General features: G+C 41.9%; 1 protein-coding gene across 1 annotated transcript in view; it reads left to right on the forward strand.

Moving 5' to 3' along the window:
• The window catches only part of LOC120937870 (calpain-8-like), a 107138-nt gene extending 86480 nt beyond the window's left edge, over nucleotides 1-20658 (forward strand). Inside the window, exons 19-21 of the mRNA XM_040351396.1 lie at nucleotides 10846-10962; nucleotides 18727-18785; nucleotides 20429-20658. Coding sequence (XP_040207330.1) covers nucleotides 10846-10962; nucleotides 18727-18785; nucleotides 20429-20452 — 200 coding nt within the window. The 3' untranslated portion in view covers nucleotides 20453-20658. The remainder of the gene's footprint in view (nucleotides 1-10845; nucleotides 10963-18726; nucleotides 18786-20428) is intronic.
• Nucleotides 20659-21452: the final 794 nt, after the last annotated feature.

Raw genomic sequence — 21452 nt, forward strand, 5'->3', positions numbered from 1 at the left:
AGCAGTTTTAAAACAAACACATTTTTTATAAGTTTCCCTTTTGTCTTGCAAGACAATCATACTTACCTATTCTGAGTACATTGGAAAACTTCAAAAAGAAACTTCTATGGAAACAAAGATTACCGTTAATACAAAAAAAATACACACATATATACATATATATATATATATATATATATATATATACATATATATATATATATATATATATATATATATATATACACATATATATACATACACATAAGGCATCCTACTTTCGCTTTACCATTCACTCGGCTCACTCAATTTGCATGACAATACAGCTGTTTCACACACCCTCACAAAATTTATCTAGGTCAAATATGACCTCAAGACCTTACATGTTCTATATCCTACCCATAAACTCTGTTCATCATCACTTCTCTGGGGATGTGGATTCCCTATTAAAAATACTCACCTCATCAGTTCTGATATCCTACCATCCCTGCCCTCCAGGCATCTTTTTTCATTTGTTCGTATCATCTTCCCGTGGTGACTGCACCACAGGGCTTCCCAAGCGTTTGGCTTGAAAGTACCCTTTTTCGAATATTGCTTTCCTGTCCACTGATCCCAATCTTTTATATATTTCACAACCCAAGGTCCATATTCATCTATCATTTCTTCCTTCGGAGTCCAGTGGTAAGGCTCCCCACGGTTCGACATCCGTTTTGAAGCGATTTGATTTCCCATCCTTTTTGCGGACGAAGGACCTTGAGCTGATCCCGCAAACCCTTAAAGGTCGCTTTTTCCCAAAGTTAGCTACGCTTTGACCCCTGATTGAGTGGACCGGTACTGCCCCTCTGCTGATCTTTTTTCACTACTTGTCAGAACAATGACTGACTATAGTCCTTCAAAAAATTAGCCCGGGGATTTTCCCAACTAAATTAGTTGTCCTCCCGTGAACTTTTCTGCAATATTCTAAAAGAAATGCTTACTTATTAGATCGTTATGATTGCTTGCAGTGCAAGAGGCACCTAATTGCACTAATTTAACTGACGCTTACCTAATAATGATTTTTAGCAGTTACAATATAGTCAGTGTTTACAGATCTTATTACACCGCTTACCATCCCCAGTTATTTGTTTAAACAGAGGAATAGATTCACATACATCCAGATAATTCAGTGTGATTTTAGTCTCCGTTTCCACTGATGTGATTTGCCATGCGACTTTGGACCCAAAGTCGCATTACAACTCGCAGCCCATTGATTTCAATAGCACCCATTCCAATCTATGTGGCTCAATGCTGCAGCGACCGATAAAGGTACCTGCACCATTTTGATGCGACTTCTGGATCAAAAAAACGCATTCAAAGCCACACCACAGTCGCACTAAAGCTGCATTTCCAAATCGCACCTTGAATCAGGCCACATTGGAGTTGCACCAGTGGAGACGCAGCCCAAAAGCATAGGTGCTGACAACAACTGAAAATTAACATTTGTGAGATGGATAGGGAAGCTTTGCTCAACAAGAAAAAGCTTCATTAAGCACCTACTATGGATCTGGCCTTTATCACAGTATACAGCAACCAATACCAACAATTGGAAAAGATCTTCAAAAAGTATTGGCCCATTTTGAAAGAGCACAGAACTTTAGTAGCGGTATTGCCATCACGACCCAGACTCACCCACCGCAGAGCACCAACACCACTAACACACCCCGTCCACAATGCACTCGATCCCCCCAGGGAAGCGAACACCTGTCCAGAACCTGAAGGACTCCACGGATGCCAGAGATGTCCACCGTGCAAAACAAATAAACCCCAGCCTCTGAGAAAAACAACATTCCAGTCCCATGTACCCAATAAAGAATTCCAGATAAAATAACGTATTACTTGTAATAGCACCCATGTGACCTACGTCATAGAGTGCCGCTGCCGACTCCAGTATGTGGGCCGTATCACCAGACCCTTACGTGTAAGAACACGTGAGCACATCCAAAACATACGTAATGGATTCCCAAAACATAGTCTCTCTAGACATTTTGAGGAAAAACATCATAAGGATCCATCTTGCCTCACGTTCTATGGGGTTGACATTATTAAAGACCACTGGCGGGGGGCAACAAAAAGATCCAGGTCTCACAAAATGAGACCCGTTGGATACACAGGTTGGGGTCTCCAGTTCCTAGAGGCCTCAACCTGGATATTCATTTGAACTGCTTTATTTCTAATTTTAAATGTTTTTTTTTTTTTATCACAAGTCACTTCTCTTTGCTGGCCTGCACAGGGTCCTGACTTTATTCATTCATCTATTTCTCCTACTAACGTGGAGGTTTTTTGGACACCAACTATTGGTGGAGGTTCACCAACTGAGTCACATAGGTTTAATAACCACTACACCCACACCTTATTGAATATTAATCATTATAGCGGCGCCATCGCCCCACTGTTTAATTACAAAAGCATAGGTGTGTTTCACTCACAAAGATTGGCCTAATCTCATTCAAAGGGTCAACTGCAAGGGGGCACACAGGGCCAGATTCAAAGTCAGCAGTGTAAATTTGTGTGGGTGTAGCGTATCCGCTCTACGCTACGCCTCTGCAACCCAGACGGGCAAGCGCTGTATTCTCAAAGCACTAGCTCCGTAAGTTGCGGCGGTGTAGCGCAAATCAGCCGGCGCAAGCCCGCCTAATTCAAATTTGGATCATGGGGCGTGTTTTTTGTAAATCTACTGTGACCCGATGTGATTGGCGTTTTTGCCGAACGGCGCATGCGCCGTCCGTGGAATTTCCCTGTGTGCATTGCTCCAAAGTACGCCGCAAGGACGCCATTGGTTTCGACGTGAACGTAAATGACGTCCAGCCCCATACTTAACATTGGTACGCCACACTTTCATTCTATATATATCTACATTATTCAAAATCAGTCTCATAAACACATTCGCATAGACAAAAAGAAAAGGTTAAGTTCTGAAAAGTTAGTTTGTTGTTAGGCTTTCAGACGGGTTAAAACAAAACACTCTTACCCCAGCTCTGTCTACCATACCAGAAATCATTTCTATCCAAACTCTAAACTCTCCTTTCACACGGGGCACCATTTTGTCATAGAAAAATTAATAACGCACGTACATAATTAATAATCAGCGATTCATAAACATATTAATATCGCACGTAACTAATTAAAGTAAGCTATGAAAACCTTTTTGTCTATATAAACATTAAAAACAAAGAATAGGGCTGCGAAAAAGAGAAAAATATTACATTTATTGATACAGAGAAGAAACTGGTATTACTTCAATATTTATAAACATAACATAACCTATAACACCTTTAAAACCAAGATGATATCCAAGGCACACATTTACACAGACAGTAAGACGGCTACAATGGATACATCAGTAAAAAAATGACAAGTTATAGGAAAGGAAAAGTTACAGAGATTACATTTATGAAGAAAGAGATAGAGAGAGAGAGAGTGAGAGAGAGAGAGAGAGAGAAAAGGGGGAGAAAGAGAGAGGAAAGGGGGAGAGAGGGGAGGACAGAGGATAGAGAGACTACATCACCATGTCTAGGCAGCTCCTCATAGAGTACTTCACAAAGTTTTCCCAATCAGATCATGATCCAGTCTGCCTCTACTCAACCTAGGACTTGTCTCTATATACCCTTCCGATGTAACTTTTCCCGCTCTAAGAATGCCCCTCAAATGTACCTTTTTCCCGCTCTAAGAATGCCTCTCAAATGTACCTTTTTCCCGCTCTAAGAATGCCTCTCAAATGTACCTTTTTCCCGCTCTAAGAATGCCCCTCAAATGTACCTTTTCCCGCTCTAAGCTTATCAGATCCCCATCCCTTTGAGATAACCTCCCTATGTTATTATAGGTTTAAAATCGTTTTGTTAGTTGAACTCTAACAACGAGTCACTCTGTTGATTAAGAAAAACAGGACAGTTGACCAACGACATCTCAGTCTCATTAATAAGAAAAGCCTTATAAAAGAATGACATATACATCTTCATATATATGGTTTTGAAAAGTCTCTACCACAAAAGTGTCAGTGTATTTGTTTCAATTGGCTTTGCTGAACGCTCATGTGCTATACAGAGCTTCAGGACGGACTGGATCCTTCCTAAAATTCCAGGAAGAGATCGTCGAAGCCCTTCTGTTTCCAGATGGTGCTGTGCCCCACCTTCCCAACGCAAATGCAGTGAGCCGGCTGTATGAGAGGCATTTTCCTTTTGTCCTCCCTGGTACCCCTACCCAAAGATCCCGCCAAAAAAGATGTCGTGTCTGCAGCAAACTCGGATTTAGGCGTGACACCCGCTTTTATTGTCCCGACTGTCCTGACCAACCTGGTCTCTGCATTGGTGTATGTTTCAAACGCTACCACACACTAATTGAGTTTTAGCGTAGGGTACAGCACCACACAGTCCTAGGCACACCAACACAGGGTCTCGGAATATGTGATGGCCATCACATTTTGAGAGACCATAATCTGCAAGGTTCAGTTTACAGTTTTCTTACAGTTTTTATAAAAGTGAAAAAAAGTGGAAAAAAATTAAAAAAACTCACACAAAAACACAAAAAAAATATAAAATAAAAAATCCAAAAATAGTTGTTGTTTTTTTCTCCTCTCTTTATTGTTCTCTTATGTTCACTCTCTACTGTCCACTCACTATTGTTCTATATCTATTCTCTCTATTTTTACAATGTTTTATTGTATTTGCTTTGCAGGTATGGTATGTTATACTGTAATGTTTGTTTTATTGTTAACCATCATTTGTTTAGCAGGTACGCCATTCAGTTGCATCGCGGATTTATTTAGCGTGACAGCAACAGCGTTTGCTCCCACGATTTATAAAGCTGTGACTCCAACGCTGTAGGAGGTGATTTCACCACCACGGTTAAAAAAAAAGCATATATGCCGAAGCATGGGGGCAGCAGGGGCGGAGGAGCGATTTTGCTCCTAATGCCGCGTACATACGGTCGAAATTCCGACGGAGGCATGCCCGTGGAAAAGTTCGACCGTGTGTATGCGGCATAACTTTTTATGCGGGAGGATGCCCCCATGCTTCGGCATGTATATTTTTTAGGCACAGGTTGCGTTAAAAAATGTTTTATTTTTTACTGTATTTATTTTTTTGGTATTTGCTTTGCAGGTATGGTATGGTAAGATCTTAATGTTAAAATGTAATGTTACTTTGTTATAATGTTAACCATCATTTGCTTAGCAGGTACGCCATTCAGTTGCAGCACGGATTTATTTAGCGTGACAGCAACAGCGTTTGCTCCCACGATACATAAAGCCGCGACTCCAACACTGTGGGAGGTGATTTCACCACCACAGTTAAAAAAAGAGCATATATGCCGAAGCATGGGGGCATTAGGGGCGGAGGAGCGATTTTGCTCCTAATGCCGCGTACATACGGTCGAAATTCCGTCGGAAGCTTGCCCGTGGAAAAGTCCGACCGTGTGTATGCGCCATAACTTTTTATGCGGCGTACATACGTGTGTGAGCGGCATAACTTTTTTGCGGGAGGATGCCCGCATGCTTCGGCATATATAAATGGTGCATGTATGCCCATCATTAGAAGTGGGTGGATGAAGGGAGGTATTCTAATGGTGGGCATACCCACCGATCAATCTTTTTTTCGTTCAGCCAACAGGCTGCATGAAAAAAAAAAAAGATTACAATACATGTCCAACAAGAACCATCAACGTATGGTATGTTGCTGGACTTTGAATGGTTATACCAGAATGATGCCTGCGGGTTTAGGCATCATCTTGGTATCATTCTTTTCAGCCAGCGGTCGGCTTTCATGTAAAAGCAGTCCTAGCGGCTAATTAGCCTCTAAACTGCTTTTACAAGCAGTGGGAGGGTATGTCCCCTCCCCGGATATAAACTGCGCCATTGGGAAAGTGGGAAAACATTTTATCACACCGATCTTGGTGTGGTCAGATGCTTTAAGGGCAGAGGAGAGATCTAGGGTCTAATAGACCCCAATTTTTTCAAAAAAGAGTACCTGTCACTAACTATTGCTATCATAGGGGATATTTACATGCCCTAAGATGGCAATAAAAATTATAAAAATAATAAAAAAAAGTAAGGAACAGTTTAAAATAAAATTAAAAAAGCAAATTAAATAATAATAAAAAAAAAAAAAAAAAAAAAAAGCACCCCTGTCCCCCCCTGCTCTTGCGCAAAGGCGAACGCAAGCGTCGGTTTGGCGTCATATGTAAACAGCAATTTTACCATGCATGTGAGGTATCACCGCGAAGGTCAGATCGAGGGCAGTCATTTTAGCAGTAGACCTACTCTGTAAATCTAATGTGGTAACCCGTAGAGGCTTTTAAAGGCTTTTAAAAATGTATGTAGTTTGTCGCCACTGCGCATTTGTGCGCAATTTTAAAGCATGTCGTGTTTGGTATCTATGTACTCGGCCTAAGATCATCTTTTTTATTTCATCAAACATTTGGGCAATATAGTGTGTTTTAGTGCATTAAAATAAAAAAATATGTATTTTTGCCCAAAAAAATGCATTTGAAAAATCGCTGCGCAAATACTGCAGGGTAAAAAAAAATGCAACTCCCGCCATTTTAATCTGTAGGGCCTTTGCTTTAAAATAATATATAATGTTTGGGGGTTCAACTTAACTTTCTTGCAAAAAAATAATATGTTTTTATGTAAACAAACAGTGTCAGAAAGGGCTTTTTCTTCAAGTGGTTAGAAGAGTGGGTAATGTGTGACATAAGCTTCTAAATGTTGTTCATAAAATGCCAGGACAGTTCAAAACCCCCCCAAATGACCCCATTTTGGAAAGTAGACACCCCAAGCTATTTGCTGAGAGGCATCTCGAGTCCATGGAATATTTTATATTTTGACACAAGTTGTAGGAAAGAGAATTATTATTATTTTATTTTATTTTTTTTGCACAAAGTTGTCACTAAATGATATATTGCTCAAACATGCCATGGGCATATGTGGAATTACACCCCAAAATACATTCTGCTGCTTCTCCTGAGTACGGGGATACCACATGTGTGAGACTTTTTGGGAGCCTAGCCGCGTACGGGACCCCAAAAACCAATCACCACCTTCAGGCTTTCTAAGGGTGTAAATTTTTGATTTCACTCCTCACTACCTATCACAGTTTCGGAGGCCATGGAATGCCAAGATGGCACAAAACCCCCCTAAATGACCCCATTTTGGAAAGTAGACACCCCAAGCTATTTGTTGAGAGGTCTGTTGAGTATTTTGCAGATCTTGCTTTTTGTCACAAAGATTTGAAAATTGAAAAAAGAAAAAAAAATATATATATATATATCTTTCTTCATTTTCAAAAATAAATGAGCGCTGTAAAATACTCACCATGCCTCTCAGCAAATAGCTTGGGGTGTCTACTTTCCAAAATGGGGTCATTTGGGGGGGTTGTCTGCCATCTGGGAATTCCATGGCCTCCGAAACTGTGATAGGCAGCGAGGAGTGAAATCAAAAATTTGCGCCCTTAGAAATCCTGAAGGCGGTGCTTGGTTTTCGGGGCCCCGTACGCGGCTAGGCTCCCGAAAAGTCCCACACATGTGGTATCCCCGTACTCAGGAGAAGCAGCAGAATGTATTTTGGGGTGCAATTCCACATATAACCATGGCATGTGTGAGCAATATATCATTTAGTGACAACTTTGTGCAAAAAAAAAAAAAAAGTTTGTCATATTCCAGCAACTGGTGGCAAAATATTAAATATTCCATGGACTCAACATGCCCCTCAGCAAATAGCCTGGGGTGTCTACTTTCCAAAATGGGGTCATTTGGGGGGGGTTTGTGCTATTTGGGCATTTTATGGCCTTCAAAACTGTGATAGGTAGTGAGAAGTGAAATAAAAAATTTGCGCCCTTAGAAATCCTGAAGGCGATGCTTGGTTTTCGGGGTCCCGTACGCGGCTAGACTCGCAAAAAGTCCCACACATGTGGTATCCCCGTACTCAGGAGAAGCAGCAGAATGTATTTTGGGGTGCAATTCCACATATAACCATGGCATGTATGAGCAATATATCATTTAGTTACAACTTTTTGTAATTTCTTTTTTCTTTTTTTTTTTTTGTCATTATTCAATCACTTGGTACAAAAAAAAAAAATATTCAGTGGGCTCAATATGCCCCTCAGCAGATTCCTTGGGGTGTCTACTTTCCAAAATGGGGTCATTTGGGGGGATTTTGTACTTCCCTGCTATTTTAGCACCTCAAGAATTGAGATAGGCAGTCATAAAATAAAAGCTGTGTAAATTCCAGAAAATGTACCCTAGTTTGTAGATGCTATAACTTTTGCGCAAACCAATAAATATACGCTTATTGGCATTTTTTTTACTAAAGACATGTGGCTGAATACATTTTGGCCAAAATGTATGACTAAAATTGAGTTTGTTCGATTTTTCTTTTAACAAAAAGTAGAAAATATCATTTTTTCTCAAAATTTTCGCTCTTTTTCCGTTTATATCGCAAACATTAAAAATCGCAGAGGCAATCAAATACCATCAAAAGAAAGCTCTATTTGTGGGAAAAAAAGGACGCAAATTTTGTTTGGGTACAACATTGTATGGCCGCGCAATTACCAGTTAAAGCAGCGCAGTGGAAAATTGTAAAAACACCTCTGGTCTTAAGGCTGACAAATGGTCCGGTGGGAAAGTGGTTAACCAAGGAAAAATTTTTTTATGATTTAAAAATTTCCAGAAATGTTACATCTTTAGACAGGGGAAGCTTCATAAGATGAGGAGGGCACCTATTACTGTACAGAAGTCTTATGCCGCGTACACACGATCGGTCAAACCGATGAGAACGGTCTGATGGACTGTTTTCATCGGACCAAACCGATCGTGTGTGGGCCCCATCGGTTATTTATCCATAGGTTAAAAAAAAGCAATCTTGTTTTAAATTTAACCGATGGATACCTAACCGATAGAAAAAAAATGATCGTTAGTAGGCACAACCATCGGTTAAAAATCCACGCATGCTCAGAATCAAGTCGACGCATGCTTGGAAGCATTGAACTTCGTTTTTTTCAGCACGTCTTTGTGTTTTACGTCACTGCGTTTTGACACGATCGGTTTCTTAACCGATGGTGTGTAGGCACGACTGACCATCAGTCAGCTTCATCGGTTAACCGATGAAAACGGTCCATCAGACCGTTCTCATCGGATGGACCGATCGTGTGTACGCGGCATAATTCTATTCAGTGCTGCTGTACCCACAACTGACAATAGTGAACTTCAGGCAGATTTATATAAAAGGCACACATTATTGCAGCCTTGTATTCAATAAAACATAAAAAAAACTTTCCCCTGTAAGACAATTGCATAATGTGCTAGTAGCACATTATGAAATAATTACCTTAGAATGAAGCCATCCAGTGGTGGGCTGCTCAGCTGAGAGGGCTTCCATCTTTCCCCAGTCTTCCTTCTGTGTTCGTAGACTCTGGCTGTGTGAGTGGTCAGAGCCATGATGATGGAACAAAATATTACTGCGCACATATGCAAAAATGATATTTAACTCCTGCAAGGCTATTTAAAACACCTGAAAATTTTCAGAAAATATGGGGATTTGGTCACACCATATGGCTATATGGTGCTTAAGCCTACCTACTGTGTCAAAGAACCCCATTATCAGTGGGTCCTACGCTATCCATAGAACGGAAGATCCTGAACCATGGGAGAACTGTAAGGACTCCTCCTATAACACAGGTGGACACTAATAAGAGGCAATGATGGGGGAGTGGGGTGCTCCAGCCCAAATGGATTTGGTTAGAATCCATACAATAGACAAAGATTTGGGGGCACACCCTAAAATATTCATCAAAAATGGTGCAGCCATAAGACCATACAGACAGAACAAAATATTACATATACAGAAATGACATTTAAAGGGGTTGTAAAGGTAAAAAATGTTTCCCTAAATAGCTTCCTTTACCTTAGTGCAGTCCTCACTTCACGTACCTCATCCTTCCATTTTGTTTTTAAATGTCCTTATTTCTTCTGAGAAATCCTCACTTCCTGTTCTTCTGTCTGTAACTACACACCGTAATGTGAGGCTTTCTCCCTGGTGTGGAGAAAGCCTCTTGAGGGGGGAGGGGGCGAGCAGGCAAGTCAGGACAGGATACTCTCTACTTTGCAGATAGAAAAAGGAGGTGTGTGTTAGTGGGTGTCCTGACACTCCTGCTTGCCCCCTCCCCCCTCAAGAGGCTTTCTCCACATCAGGAAGAAAGCCTGGCATTACTGTGTGGAGTTACAGACAGAAGAACAGGAAGTGAGGACTTCTCAGAAGAAATAAGGACATTTAAAAGCAAAATCGAAGGACGAGGTAAGTGAAGGAGGACTGCACTGAGGTAAAGGAAGCTATTTAGGGGGAAAAAATTACCTTTACAACCCCTTTAATTTGGGTCCTATGCTATCCATAGAATGGAAGATCCTGCGTCTCTGAACCATGGGAAACATCCACTCCTCTATATGGGAGAACTGAGTTGTGTAAATCTCAGGACTGGATGGACAGAGATACAAATCCTGTGGCAGCTAAAATGCCTCCCTTATATGTATTCAACTGTTTTCCTGGAGCTCAGGTTTAACTTGGGTGGAATTTCGTAAAATAAATTGCTACAGCATGTTTCATACAATTAGTCATTTGATTAGAAGTGAGATTTCAATCCTGGAAATATTTTGCTTTGTTGCAATGTGCGAGGCCCAATGTAGGATGATCACAGCAATTATCGGTAGATTACTTAGCGGAAGTCATCTGTACACTAGTGATGGGAACCTGAGAATATTATTGTATGTTGTGTGTTGATGACCCCTACAAAAGGGACTTTAAATTTATTTTAAACAGTTACGTGAATTTTATTTAATTTGCAGGTTTTAACCTCAATACCAGGATTCAGGAGATCATTGTACAGCGATACGTCTCCAGAGAGCTGTCCATCAACTTTGAAGATTTTATAGCATGTCTGATACGCTTGGAGACTTTATTCAGTAAGTGTTGCAAGCTGCTCAATACTGCCCCCTGTCATCCTTGTTGTGTATAAAGGAAAATAAAACTACACTGATCTATGGAGAGGTACATGCACACACATATATATATATATATATATATATATATATATATATATACATACAGTAGCTCACAAATGTGAGTACACCCCTCACATTTTTGTAAATATTTTATTCTATCTTTTCATGTGACTGAAGAAACACTGAAGAAATTACACTTTGCTACAATGTAAAGTAGTGAGTGTACAGCTTGTATAACAGTGTAAATTTGCTTTCCTCTCAAAATAACTCAACACATAGCCATTAATGTCTAAACCACTGGCAACAAAAGTGAGTACTCCCCTAAGTGAAAATGACCGAATTGGACCGAAAGTGTCAATATTTTTTGTGGCCACCATTATTTGAATGGCAGCACGGTGGCCAAGACCATACATCGGTTTAACAGGACAGGTTCCACTCAGAACAGGCCTCGCCATGGTCGACCAAAGAAGTTGAGTGCACGTGCTCAGCGTCATATCCAGAGGTTGCCTTTGGGAAATAGATATATGAGTGCTGCCAGATTTGCTGCACAGGTTGAAGGGGTAGGGGGGTCAGCCTGTCAGTGCTCAGACCATATGCCGCACACTCCATCAAATTGGTCTGCATGGCTGTTGTCCCAGAAGAAAGCCTCTTATAAAGATGTTGCACAAGAAAGCCCACAAACAGTTTACTGAAGACAAGCAGACTAAGGATATGGATTACTGGAACCATGTCCTGTGGTCGGATGAGACCAAGATAAACGTATTTGGTTCAGATAGTGTCAAGTGTGTGTGGCGGCAACCAGGTGAGGAGTACAAAGACAAGTGTGTCTTGCCTACAGTCAAGCATGGTGTGGGAGTGCCATGGTCTTGGGCTGCATGAGTGCTGCCGACACTGGGGAGCTACAGTTCATTGAGGGAACCATGAATGCCAACATGTACTGTGACATACTGAGGCAGAGCATGATCCCCTCCCTTTGGAGACTGGGCTGCAGGGCAGTATTCCAACACAATGACCCCAAACACACCTCCAAGATGACCACTGCCTTGCTAAAGAAGCTGAGGGTAAAGGTGATGGACTGACCAAGCATGTCTCCAGACCTAAACCCTATTGAGCATCTGTGGGGCATCCTCGAAGAAAGGTGGAGGAGCGCAAGGTCTCCAACATCCACCAGCTTTGTGATGTCATCATGGAGGAGTGGAAGAGGACTCCAGTGGAAACCTGTGAAGCTTTGGTGAACTCCATGCCCAAGAGGGGTAAAGGCAGTGCTGGAAAATAATGGTGGCCACTAGGGATGAGCTTTGAGTTCGAGTCAAACTCATGTTCGACTCGAACATTGCCTGTTCGCCTGTTCGGCGAACAACGAACAATTAGGGGTGTTCGCGGCAAATTTGAAAAGCCGCGGAACACCCTGTTAAAGTCTGGGGGAGAAATCTAAAGTGCTAATTTTAAAGGCTAATATGCAATTTATTGTCCTTAAAAGTGTTTGGGGACCTGGGTCCTGTCCCAGGGGACATGTATCAATGCAAAAAAAAGTTTTAAAAACGTCAGTTTTTTTTTGGGAGCAGTGAATTTAATAATGCTAAAAGTGAAACAATAAAAGTGAAATATTACTTTACATTTCGTACCTGGGGGGGTGTAAAGTTAGCATGTGAAATAGCGCATGTTTCCAGTACATAGAACTGTCTCTGCACAAAGTGTCATTTCTGAATAGAAAAAAAGTCTTTTAAAACCGGACTTGCGGCTATAATGAATTGTCGGCTCTGGCATTTCAGAGAGGATTCATTCATAAAAAAAAAAAAAAATAGCGTGGGGGTCCCCCCAAATTCCATTACCAGGCCCTTCAGGTCTGGAATGGATATTAAGGGGAACCCTGCCGTCAATTTTAAAAAAAAATGACGTGGGGTTCCCCCCAAATATCCATTCCAGACCCTTCAGGTCTGGTGTGGATTTTAAGGGGAATGCCACCCCAAATGTAAAAAAAAATGGCGTGGAGTTCAGCCAAAAATTCACACCAGACCCCTTAACCCGAGCACGTTAACCTGGCCGGCCGCAGAAAAGAGGGGGGGACAGAGTGCGGCCCCCCCTCTCCTGAACCGTCCCAGGCCACATGCCCTCAACATGGGGAGGATGTGCCCATGTTGATGGGGACAAGGGCCTCATCCTCACAACCCTTGCCCAGTGGTTGTGGGGGTCTGCGGGCGGGGGGCTTATCAGAATCTGGAAGACCCCTTTAACAAAGGGGACCCCCAGATCCTGCCCCCCCATGTGAATTTGTAGTGGGGTACATTGTACCCCTACCATTTCACGAAGGAGGTGTAAATAGTTGGAAAAAACACACACACCGTAGAAAAAAGTCCTTTATTAATAAAAAAAATAAAAAAATCCAGCGGTGGTAATCTACTCGGTCCCAGCTCCAACGTTGTCTGTATCCAGCGACGGGTGATCTCTGGTCCAGCGATGAGAAGATCCATCCATCCAGAGCGCAGCCACGCCGACCTCCTCTCTCCGCTGGACACAGTCCAGCGAATGACGCGGGTGAAACTGTAACATTTCTTATATAGGGGAGGCGGGGCCACCTGTCATATGACTCCACCCCCTCTGACGCACCCTCTGCTACGTCACTGGGGAAGCCAAGTCTTCCCCCTTGCTGGGCTTCCCCAGTCACGTAGCAGAGGGTGCGTCAGAGGGTGCGGGGTCACGCGACTGGTGGCCCCGCCTCCCCTACTGTATATAAGAAATGTCACAGCTTCACCCGCGTCATTCGCTGGACTGTGTCCAACGGAGAGAGGAGGTCGGTGATGCTGCGCTCTGGATGGATGGATCTTCTCATCGCTGGACCGGAGATCACCCGCACCCGTCGCTGGATACAGACAACGTTGGAGCAGGAAGCCGGGACCGAGAGTGGATTACCACCGCTGGATTTTTTTTATTTTTTCTTTATTAATAAAGGACTTTTTTCTACGGTGTGTGTGTGTTTTTGTCCAACTATTTACACTTCCTTTGTGAAATGGTAGGGGTACAATGTACCCCATTAACAATTCACATAGGGGGGGCCAGGATCTGGGGGTCCACTTTGTTAAAGGGGTCTTCCAGATTCTGATAAGCCCCCCGCCCGCAGACCCCCACAACCACCGGGCAAAAGTTGTGGGGATGAGGCCCTTGTCCCCATCAACATGGGGACATCCTCCCCATGTTAAGGGCATGTGGCCTGGTAAGGTTCAGGAGAGGGGGGGTGCACTCTGTCCCCCCCTCTTTTCTGCAGCCGGCCAGGTTAACGTGCTCGGATAAGGCGTCTGGTGTGAATTTTTGGGGGAACTCCACGCCATTTTTTTTTTAATTTGGGGTGGAGTTCCCCTTAAAATCCACACCAGACCTGAAGGGTCTGGAATGGATATTTGGGGGGAACCCCACTTAATTTTTTTTTAATTGACGGCGGGGTTCCCCTTAATATCCATTCCAGACCTGAAGGGCCTGGTAATGGAATTTGAGAGGACCCTCACGCTATTTTTTTTATTTTTTTTAATGAATTCTCTCTGAATTGCCAGAGCCGACAATTCATTATAGCCGCAAGTCCGGTTTTAAAAGACTTTTCTTCCTTTCAGAAATGACACTTTGTGCAGGGACAGTTCTATGTACTGGAAACATGCGCTATTTCACATGCTAACTTTACACCCCCCCCCTAGGTTCCGAAATTTAAAGTAATATTTCACTTTTATTGTTTCACTTTTAGCATTATTAAATTCACTGCTCCCGAAAAAACATTAGTTTTTAAAACTTTTTTTTGCATTAATACATGTCCCCTGGGACAGGACCCAGGTCCCCAAACACTTTTTAGGACAATAAATTGCATATTAGCCTTTAAAATTAGCACTTTAGATTTCAAATGTTCGAGTCCCATAGACTTTAACGGGGTTCTAAAGTTCACACAAACATTTGGTGTGTTCGCAAGTTCTGATGCGAACCGAACAGGGGGGTGTTCGGCTCATCCCTGGTGGCCACACAAAATATTGACACTTTGGGACGAATTTGGACATTTTCACTTAGGGGTGTACTCACTTTTGTTGCCAGCGGTTTAGACATTATTGACTGTGTTCTGAGTTATTTTGAGGGGACTGTAAATTTATATATATGTAAATGTATTATATATATATACTATATTGTCAAAGTATTAACAACACATTATATGCACATGAGCTTTAATGGCATCCCAGTCTTAGTCCGTAGGGTTCAATTTTGAGTTGGCCCACCGTTTGCAGCTAGAACACTGATAGAAAACCTATGGAATGAATTAGCTCGGTCAGGACTATGTGCAGGCCAGTCAAGTTCCTCCACCCCAAACTTGCTCATCCATATGGACCTCACTTTGTGCACTGGTCCAAATCATTTGGTGGAGGGGGGATTATGGTGTGAGGTTGTTTTTCAGGAGTTGATTTTGGCCCCTTAGTTCCAATGAAGAGAGCTCCTAAGGCGTCAGCCTTAGGGATGAGCCGAACATACCCGCGTTCGGTTCGCACCAGAACTTTTCGAACGGACCGATCGTTCGCGCGAACATTTAGAACCCCATTGAAGTCTATGGGACTCGAACGTTCGAATTCAAAAGTGCTCATTTTAAAGACCAATATTCAAGTTATTGTTGGAAAACGTCTTTGAGAACCCGGGTCTTGCCCAAGGGAACATGTATCAATGGAAAAAAAAGTTTTAAAAACTGTAGTTTTTTCTGGAGCAGCGATTTTAATGATGCTTAAAGTGAAAAAAAAATAAAAAATTCCTTTAAATATCGTACCTGCTGGGTGTCTATAGTAGTGGCACGTGTTTAGAAATGTCCCTGCACAACATGAGATTACTCTCAGAAAAAAGTAATTTAATACTGCTTGCGGCTTTAGTGTAATGTTTGGTCCCTGCAATATGGATAAAAATCATTGAAAAAAATAGCATGAGTTTCCCCGCCACCACTCCCCCCAGGTCATTACAAGACCCAAGGTCGATCCTGACCTCCCTGGGGCAAAGAAACAGCACACATGCAGTAAGAGCGACTGCGTTTATGTGCAATTAAATAACACACGTGCACTAACAGCAACTGCGTTTATGTGCAAATAAATAGCCCGCGTGCAGTAACAGCAACTGCGTTTATGTGCAATTAAATATCACACGTGCAGTAAGAGCGACTGCATTTATGGGCAAAAAAACAGCACATGTGCAGTAAGAGCGACTGCGTTTATGGGCAAAAAAACAGCACACGTGCAGTAAGAGCGACTGCGTTTATGTGTAAATAAATAGCCCACGTGCAGTAACAGCAACTGCGTTTATGTGCAATTAAATATCACACGTGCAGTAAGAGCGACTGCGTTTATGGGCAAAAAAAAAAAAAAAAGTGCAGTAAGAGCAAAAAAACAGCACACGTGCAGTAAGAGCGACTGCGTTTATGGGCAAAAAAACAGCACACGTGCAGTAAGAGCGACTGCGTTTATGTGCAATTAAATAGCCCACGTGCAGTAACAGCAACTGCGTTTATGTGCAATTAAATAGCCAACGTGCAGTAACAGCAACTGCGTTTATGTGCAATTAAATAGCACACGTGCAGTAACAGCAACTGCGTGTATGTGCAATTAAATAGCACACATGCACTAACAGCAACTGCGTTTATGTGCAATTAAATAGCACACGTCCACTAACACTGAGTACTATGTTTAGGTGTAAACTAAACAACATGCAGGCAATACAACACGTTAGAGCACTGCAGCTAGCACAATCTACTGCCTAACAAATAGGAATAGCTGATCTAGCTAAGCTATACAGTGTATAAATATATGTACAACGCTAGGATGTATATATATCCTCTACACACTGTAAATGTAACTAAACTGACTAGCCTGCCTGCTCTATCTATCTATCTATCTATCTATCTGGTAGAAAAGACACTGTGTCTCTCTCTATCTCTCTCTAACTGACTGACTGACTTCTTCTCTTTAACAAAAGCCGCAACACACTACACGCGGCCGCCTTGCAGGCGGCCTTATATAGTGTGGGGCGTGTACTAAACCCCCTGAGCCATAATTGGCCAAAGCCACCCTGGCTTTGGCCAATTATGGTTCTTCGTTTTTTGCGCGCTGTGATTGGCCAAGCATGCAGGGTCATGGTGCATGCTTGACCAATCATCAGCGCGCAATGCCGCAGTGAATTATGGGCCATTGCGCGTCACTCGAATTTGGCGCGAACGACCCGTTTTGTTCGAAATTCGTCGAACGTACGAACAGACAATGTTCGAGTCGAGCATACATTCGAATCGAACACAAAGCTCATCCCTAGTCAGCATACCAAGACATTTTGGACAATTTCATGCTCCCAACTTTGTGGGAACAGTTTGGGGATGGCCCTTTCCTGTTCCAACATGACTGTGCACCAGTGCACAAAGCAAGGTCCATAAAGACATGGATGAGCGAGTTTGGTTGGGGGGAACTTGACTGGCCTGACCTCAACCCGATAGAACACATTTGAGATGAATTAGAGCGGAGACTGTGAGCCAGGCCTTCTCCTCCAACATCAGTGCCTGACCTCACAAATGCACTTCTGGAAGAATGGTCAAACATTCCCATAGACACTCCTAAACCTTGGGGATAGCCTCTCCCTTTAGGGTGAGCCAACTCAATATTAAACCCTAAGGACTAAGACTGGGACGCTATTAAATTTCATGTGTGTGTGTAAAGGTAGGTGTTCCAATACTTTTGACAATATAGTGTGTGTATATATATAGAGAGAGATAGATAGATATATATATCTACTGTATATATTATTATTAATATTAAAAAACAACCAAACATGCCATGAACCAAAAAAGAATTTCCATCCAAAGTTAATGGGGGTATAATAAAAGAGGGCGCAGGACTACCATAACTTATCTAAGGCTACATGATATCTTTGTATTTGTATGACCTTAAAATACTCTATTGTGTGATTTTAAGGCTTTTTGAATAAAAGATCCTTGTATGATATGATTTATGCTTCTGTACATTAATTTGGCACCTTAAAAGTATCTTAAAATATAACACATTCTTTGGTGGTATTTAGTAGTTTGTTGGGGATGCAGTGCCTGTACATAAGTTAAAGTGGAGTTCCACCCATTTTTTTTATGTTTGTCTGTGCTGCATGCTCTAATCTCATAGTGTTCAGAATGGACAATTTTTATTTAATTTGTTGCTTGTAAATACCTTTATTTTGTAGTCCTTCATTACTTCCTCCTCCTTATTTGCCTAGGCTATTTGCAAGGGTTTCTGGGATAGGCATCATGTTTCCCAGTAGTCCTTGCAAACCTGACTGAAACCTATTACATTGCTTGTGCACTGAGCATGTGCGAGATATGCAAAGCTGAAATCCAGGGAGTCATACAGTCTGGCTTCATAATGCCCACACTTAAGATGGCCACGGTCTATTTCTAGATTATAAACTATCTAAATGCTGTAACAACCTAACAAAACGGACCTTAGTTTACAGACTAACTTTACTAGAATACATTAAGCTTGTGTATTACAGGGGTATTTATATTTAAAAAGTGAAATTGTGGGTGGAACTCCCCTTTAAGTCCAATAATACTATATTTAATTGACTCCATCCGGGGGGGGGGGGGGGTGACCAATTAAGCATTAGCTTTTATATTCCAATCTTTTGTATGAATAATAATTGTAGCAATACAGCAGCATACCAGTAAAAAAAAATTTTTCTTCTTTTTAGAAATGTTTAAGATATTGGACACAGACAAGGGTGGACGCATCAGTTTGTCCTTATCTGAGGTAATTTTCTCAATTTTGGACTAAAAGACTTCATATTAAAATGTACAGCTCATAGAAACTGATAATTGTGGGGGAAAGTTTATTAGGGATGTAATAAGTTGTGATGCTTTTTTTTTTGTACTATTTAAATATCATTCTTTTACAGATCACCATTTAAAGCCCAACTAGACCTTTATTTTTATTCAGCATAGCCTACAGTTGCTTTTCTGTAGAAAAGAAGTCACAGAGTGGATAGAATTGCCTGTCCCCTGCTAGCATGCTGCTAAGAAGGACCCTTCCTCTCTGTGAGGAAGCAGTGGTCTCCCTGCAAAAGTGCAACACACCACCTATTGAGTTTCAGATCTTTCCAATCAGTCACTAAGTTAGAAAAAAATTCTGGCTTTGGCTGGCGTTGGATACACTTTTAAGCTGGTGTCAGGTCACCCGTGGTCAGGTGACAAGTGCACCCCGTGGGGGTCAGAGATGCACCACAGGGTAGTGAACCCTATAGCCGACTGCTGCTAACAGAGGGGAAGCGTGAACCCAAGATCACCCAGGGCGCGGAGTCTAAGACCCAGTTTTGTGTTCACCAGAGCCTCTAATGGTGAGGATGGCCTTGGCCGCAACTGGATCCAGGTCGCGACCCCCAAGATCCCCTAGGTCACACTCCGCAGGGAGAGAGGGGAAGCAGCCAGCAGGACAAACAGTGGTGATGGGTAGGCCGAGGTCAGGGCAACAGGCAGACAAGGGTAACCGAGGACAGGCAAATGGTCAGGGGCACAGGCAATTAGGAGAAGTCAGGGACAAGCCAAAAACGGTACACAGGAAGATGATCGTAGCACACTTGCAGACAGGAACTAGCAAATTACACTGTTGAACAGCACTGCAGACCTGTAGTGCAACAGTTAATATAGACTTTCTGGGATGGCCTGGGTGGGGCCATACAGGAAGAGGAAGTGATAAAAATGGGAACCAGAACAGGGTCAGGCCTTTAATGAACAGATGGAAAATAAAGGTAAGCTGCCAGGCTATTGCTTATCCATGACAGCTGGGTTCACATATATGCGGCTGCGTTTTGCAGTCCGGAATCTGGTGCGTTTCTGTTCACTGGTTCAGGTGTGAATTATTCCCTGAATTTGCACCTGATCCGGACCCAAAAACACACAGTACCATGTTCAAAACCGCACCATTGCACCAGTGTAAACCAGCTCCATTGAAAGCAGGTCACATTCACATGTTATGCGAATTGGATGCTGTTAAAAACGTCTATTTCCCAACTCGCATATATGTGAACCCAGCCTAAAGCACCATATTTATACTGTATAGATAGATAGATAGATAGATAGATAGATAGATACTGTAGATAGATAGATATATCTATATTCATATAGATAGATAGATAGATAGATAGATAGATAGATAGATAGATAGATAGATAGATAGATAGATAGATAGATAGATAGATAGATAGATAGATAGATAGATATAGATAGATATACTTTTAGTCCTGACCATAAGAAAGAGAATATAATAAATATATATATACACACACACACACACATATATATATATATATATATATATATATATATATATATATATATATATATATATAAAAACTCCATACATGAATTTTCTGTAACTAATTTTGTTTTTTCTTATAGTGGCTCTGTGCTGCACTGATATGAAGAGACCCCCATACACATACATGGAAACGGTGACTGGGAATTGTCTTTAGACAACCTGTTTGCTCAGCAGCAGAATTATCTTCTTTTTAAATGAGTATAACCCTTATCAGGAATATAAAACATGACCACTGTATTGGTTTCATGTAATATTTTTCTGTATATAAAAAACAACGAATACAAGTCAATAAAAAATGAATATGTTATGGTTGGTTTGTCTGTGTAAATGTTTTCAGGTGTAATACACAAACCAATTCCCTTCAACCACAGACTTGTGGTCATCCACAGCTATAAGAACATCTCCACTGGTGGTAAAAAAATTAAAAACAAAAATAAATTATTGTTTTAAAATGAAAACGTGCCCCTGGCTTTACATATTGGAATGGAAGATATAATGGATGCTCACTGATTTCAAGAACAACTTCATAGCTCCCAATTCTCCCCGATTTCGAAGAGACTGTCCCTAATTTAAATAAAAGTCCCTCTGTCCCTTTTTCCTCCTCCTCAGGCTTTCACACTGGAGTGTGGGGAGCAGCTGTTTAAGGGAGGATTGCAGGCGCTATTTTTAACGCTATAGCACCTGCAAAATGCCCTCAATGTGAAAGGGGTCTTAAGGTCACTTCACACTGGTCCAGTGCTCTGACTTCGAGATCACAAGTTGCATGACATGTCAAAATCAATGGTTCCCTACGATAGCCGTCTTAACTGGTCCGACTTGTGTAGGAATGACTTTGAAAAAGGTTCCTGCACTACTTTGGTCTGTCTTGGGTGTGATTTCAGCCCTTTGATTTGAATGGAAGTCGCACCCAAGTTGGATCATCATCTTAACTGATCCGATTTGTGGCATGCAACTTATGCACTGAGATCAAGTGTATGCAATGTTAGCAATGTAAAATCCCCAAAAATGCTGTGCCCCCCCCCCTTCAATCCATACAAGGCCCTTTGAGCCTGGTATGGATTTTGAGGGTAAACCCTACTCCAAAAACAAAAAGACGCCGTAGGG

Source organism: Rana temporaria, chromosome 4 (genome assembly GCF_905171775.1).
Source record: "Rana temporaria chromosome 4, aRanTem1.1, whole genome shotgun sequence".
NCBI lineage: Eukaryota > Metazoa > Chordata > Amphibia > Anura > Ranidae > Rana > Rana temporaria.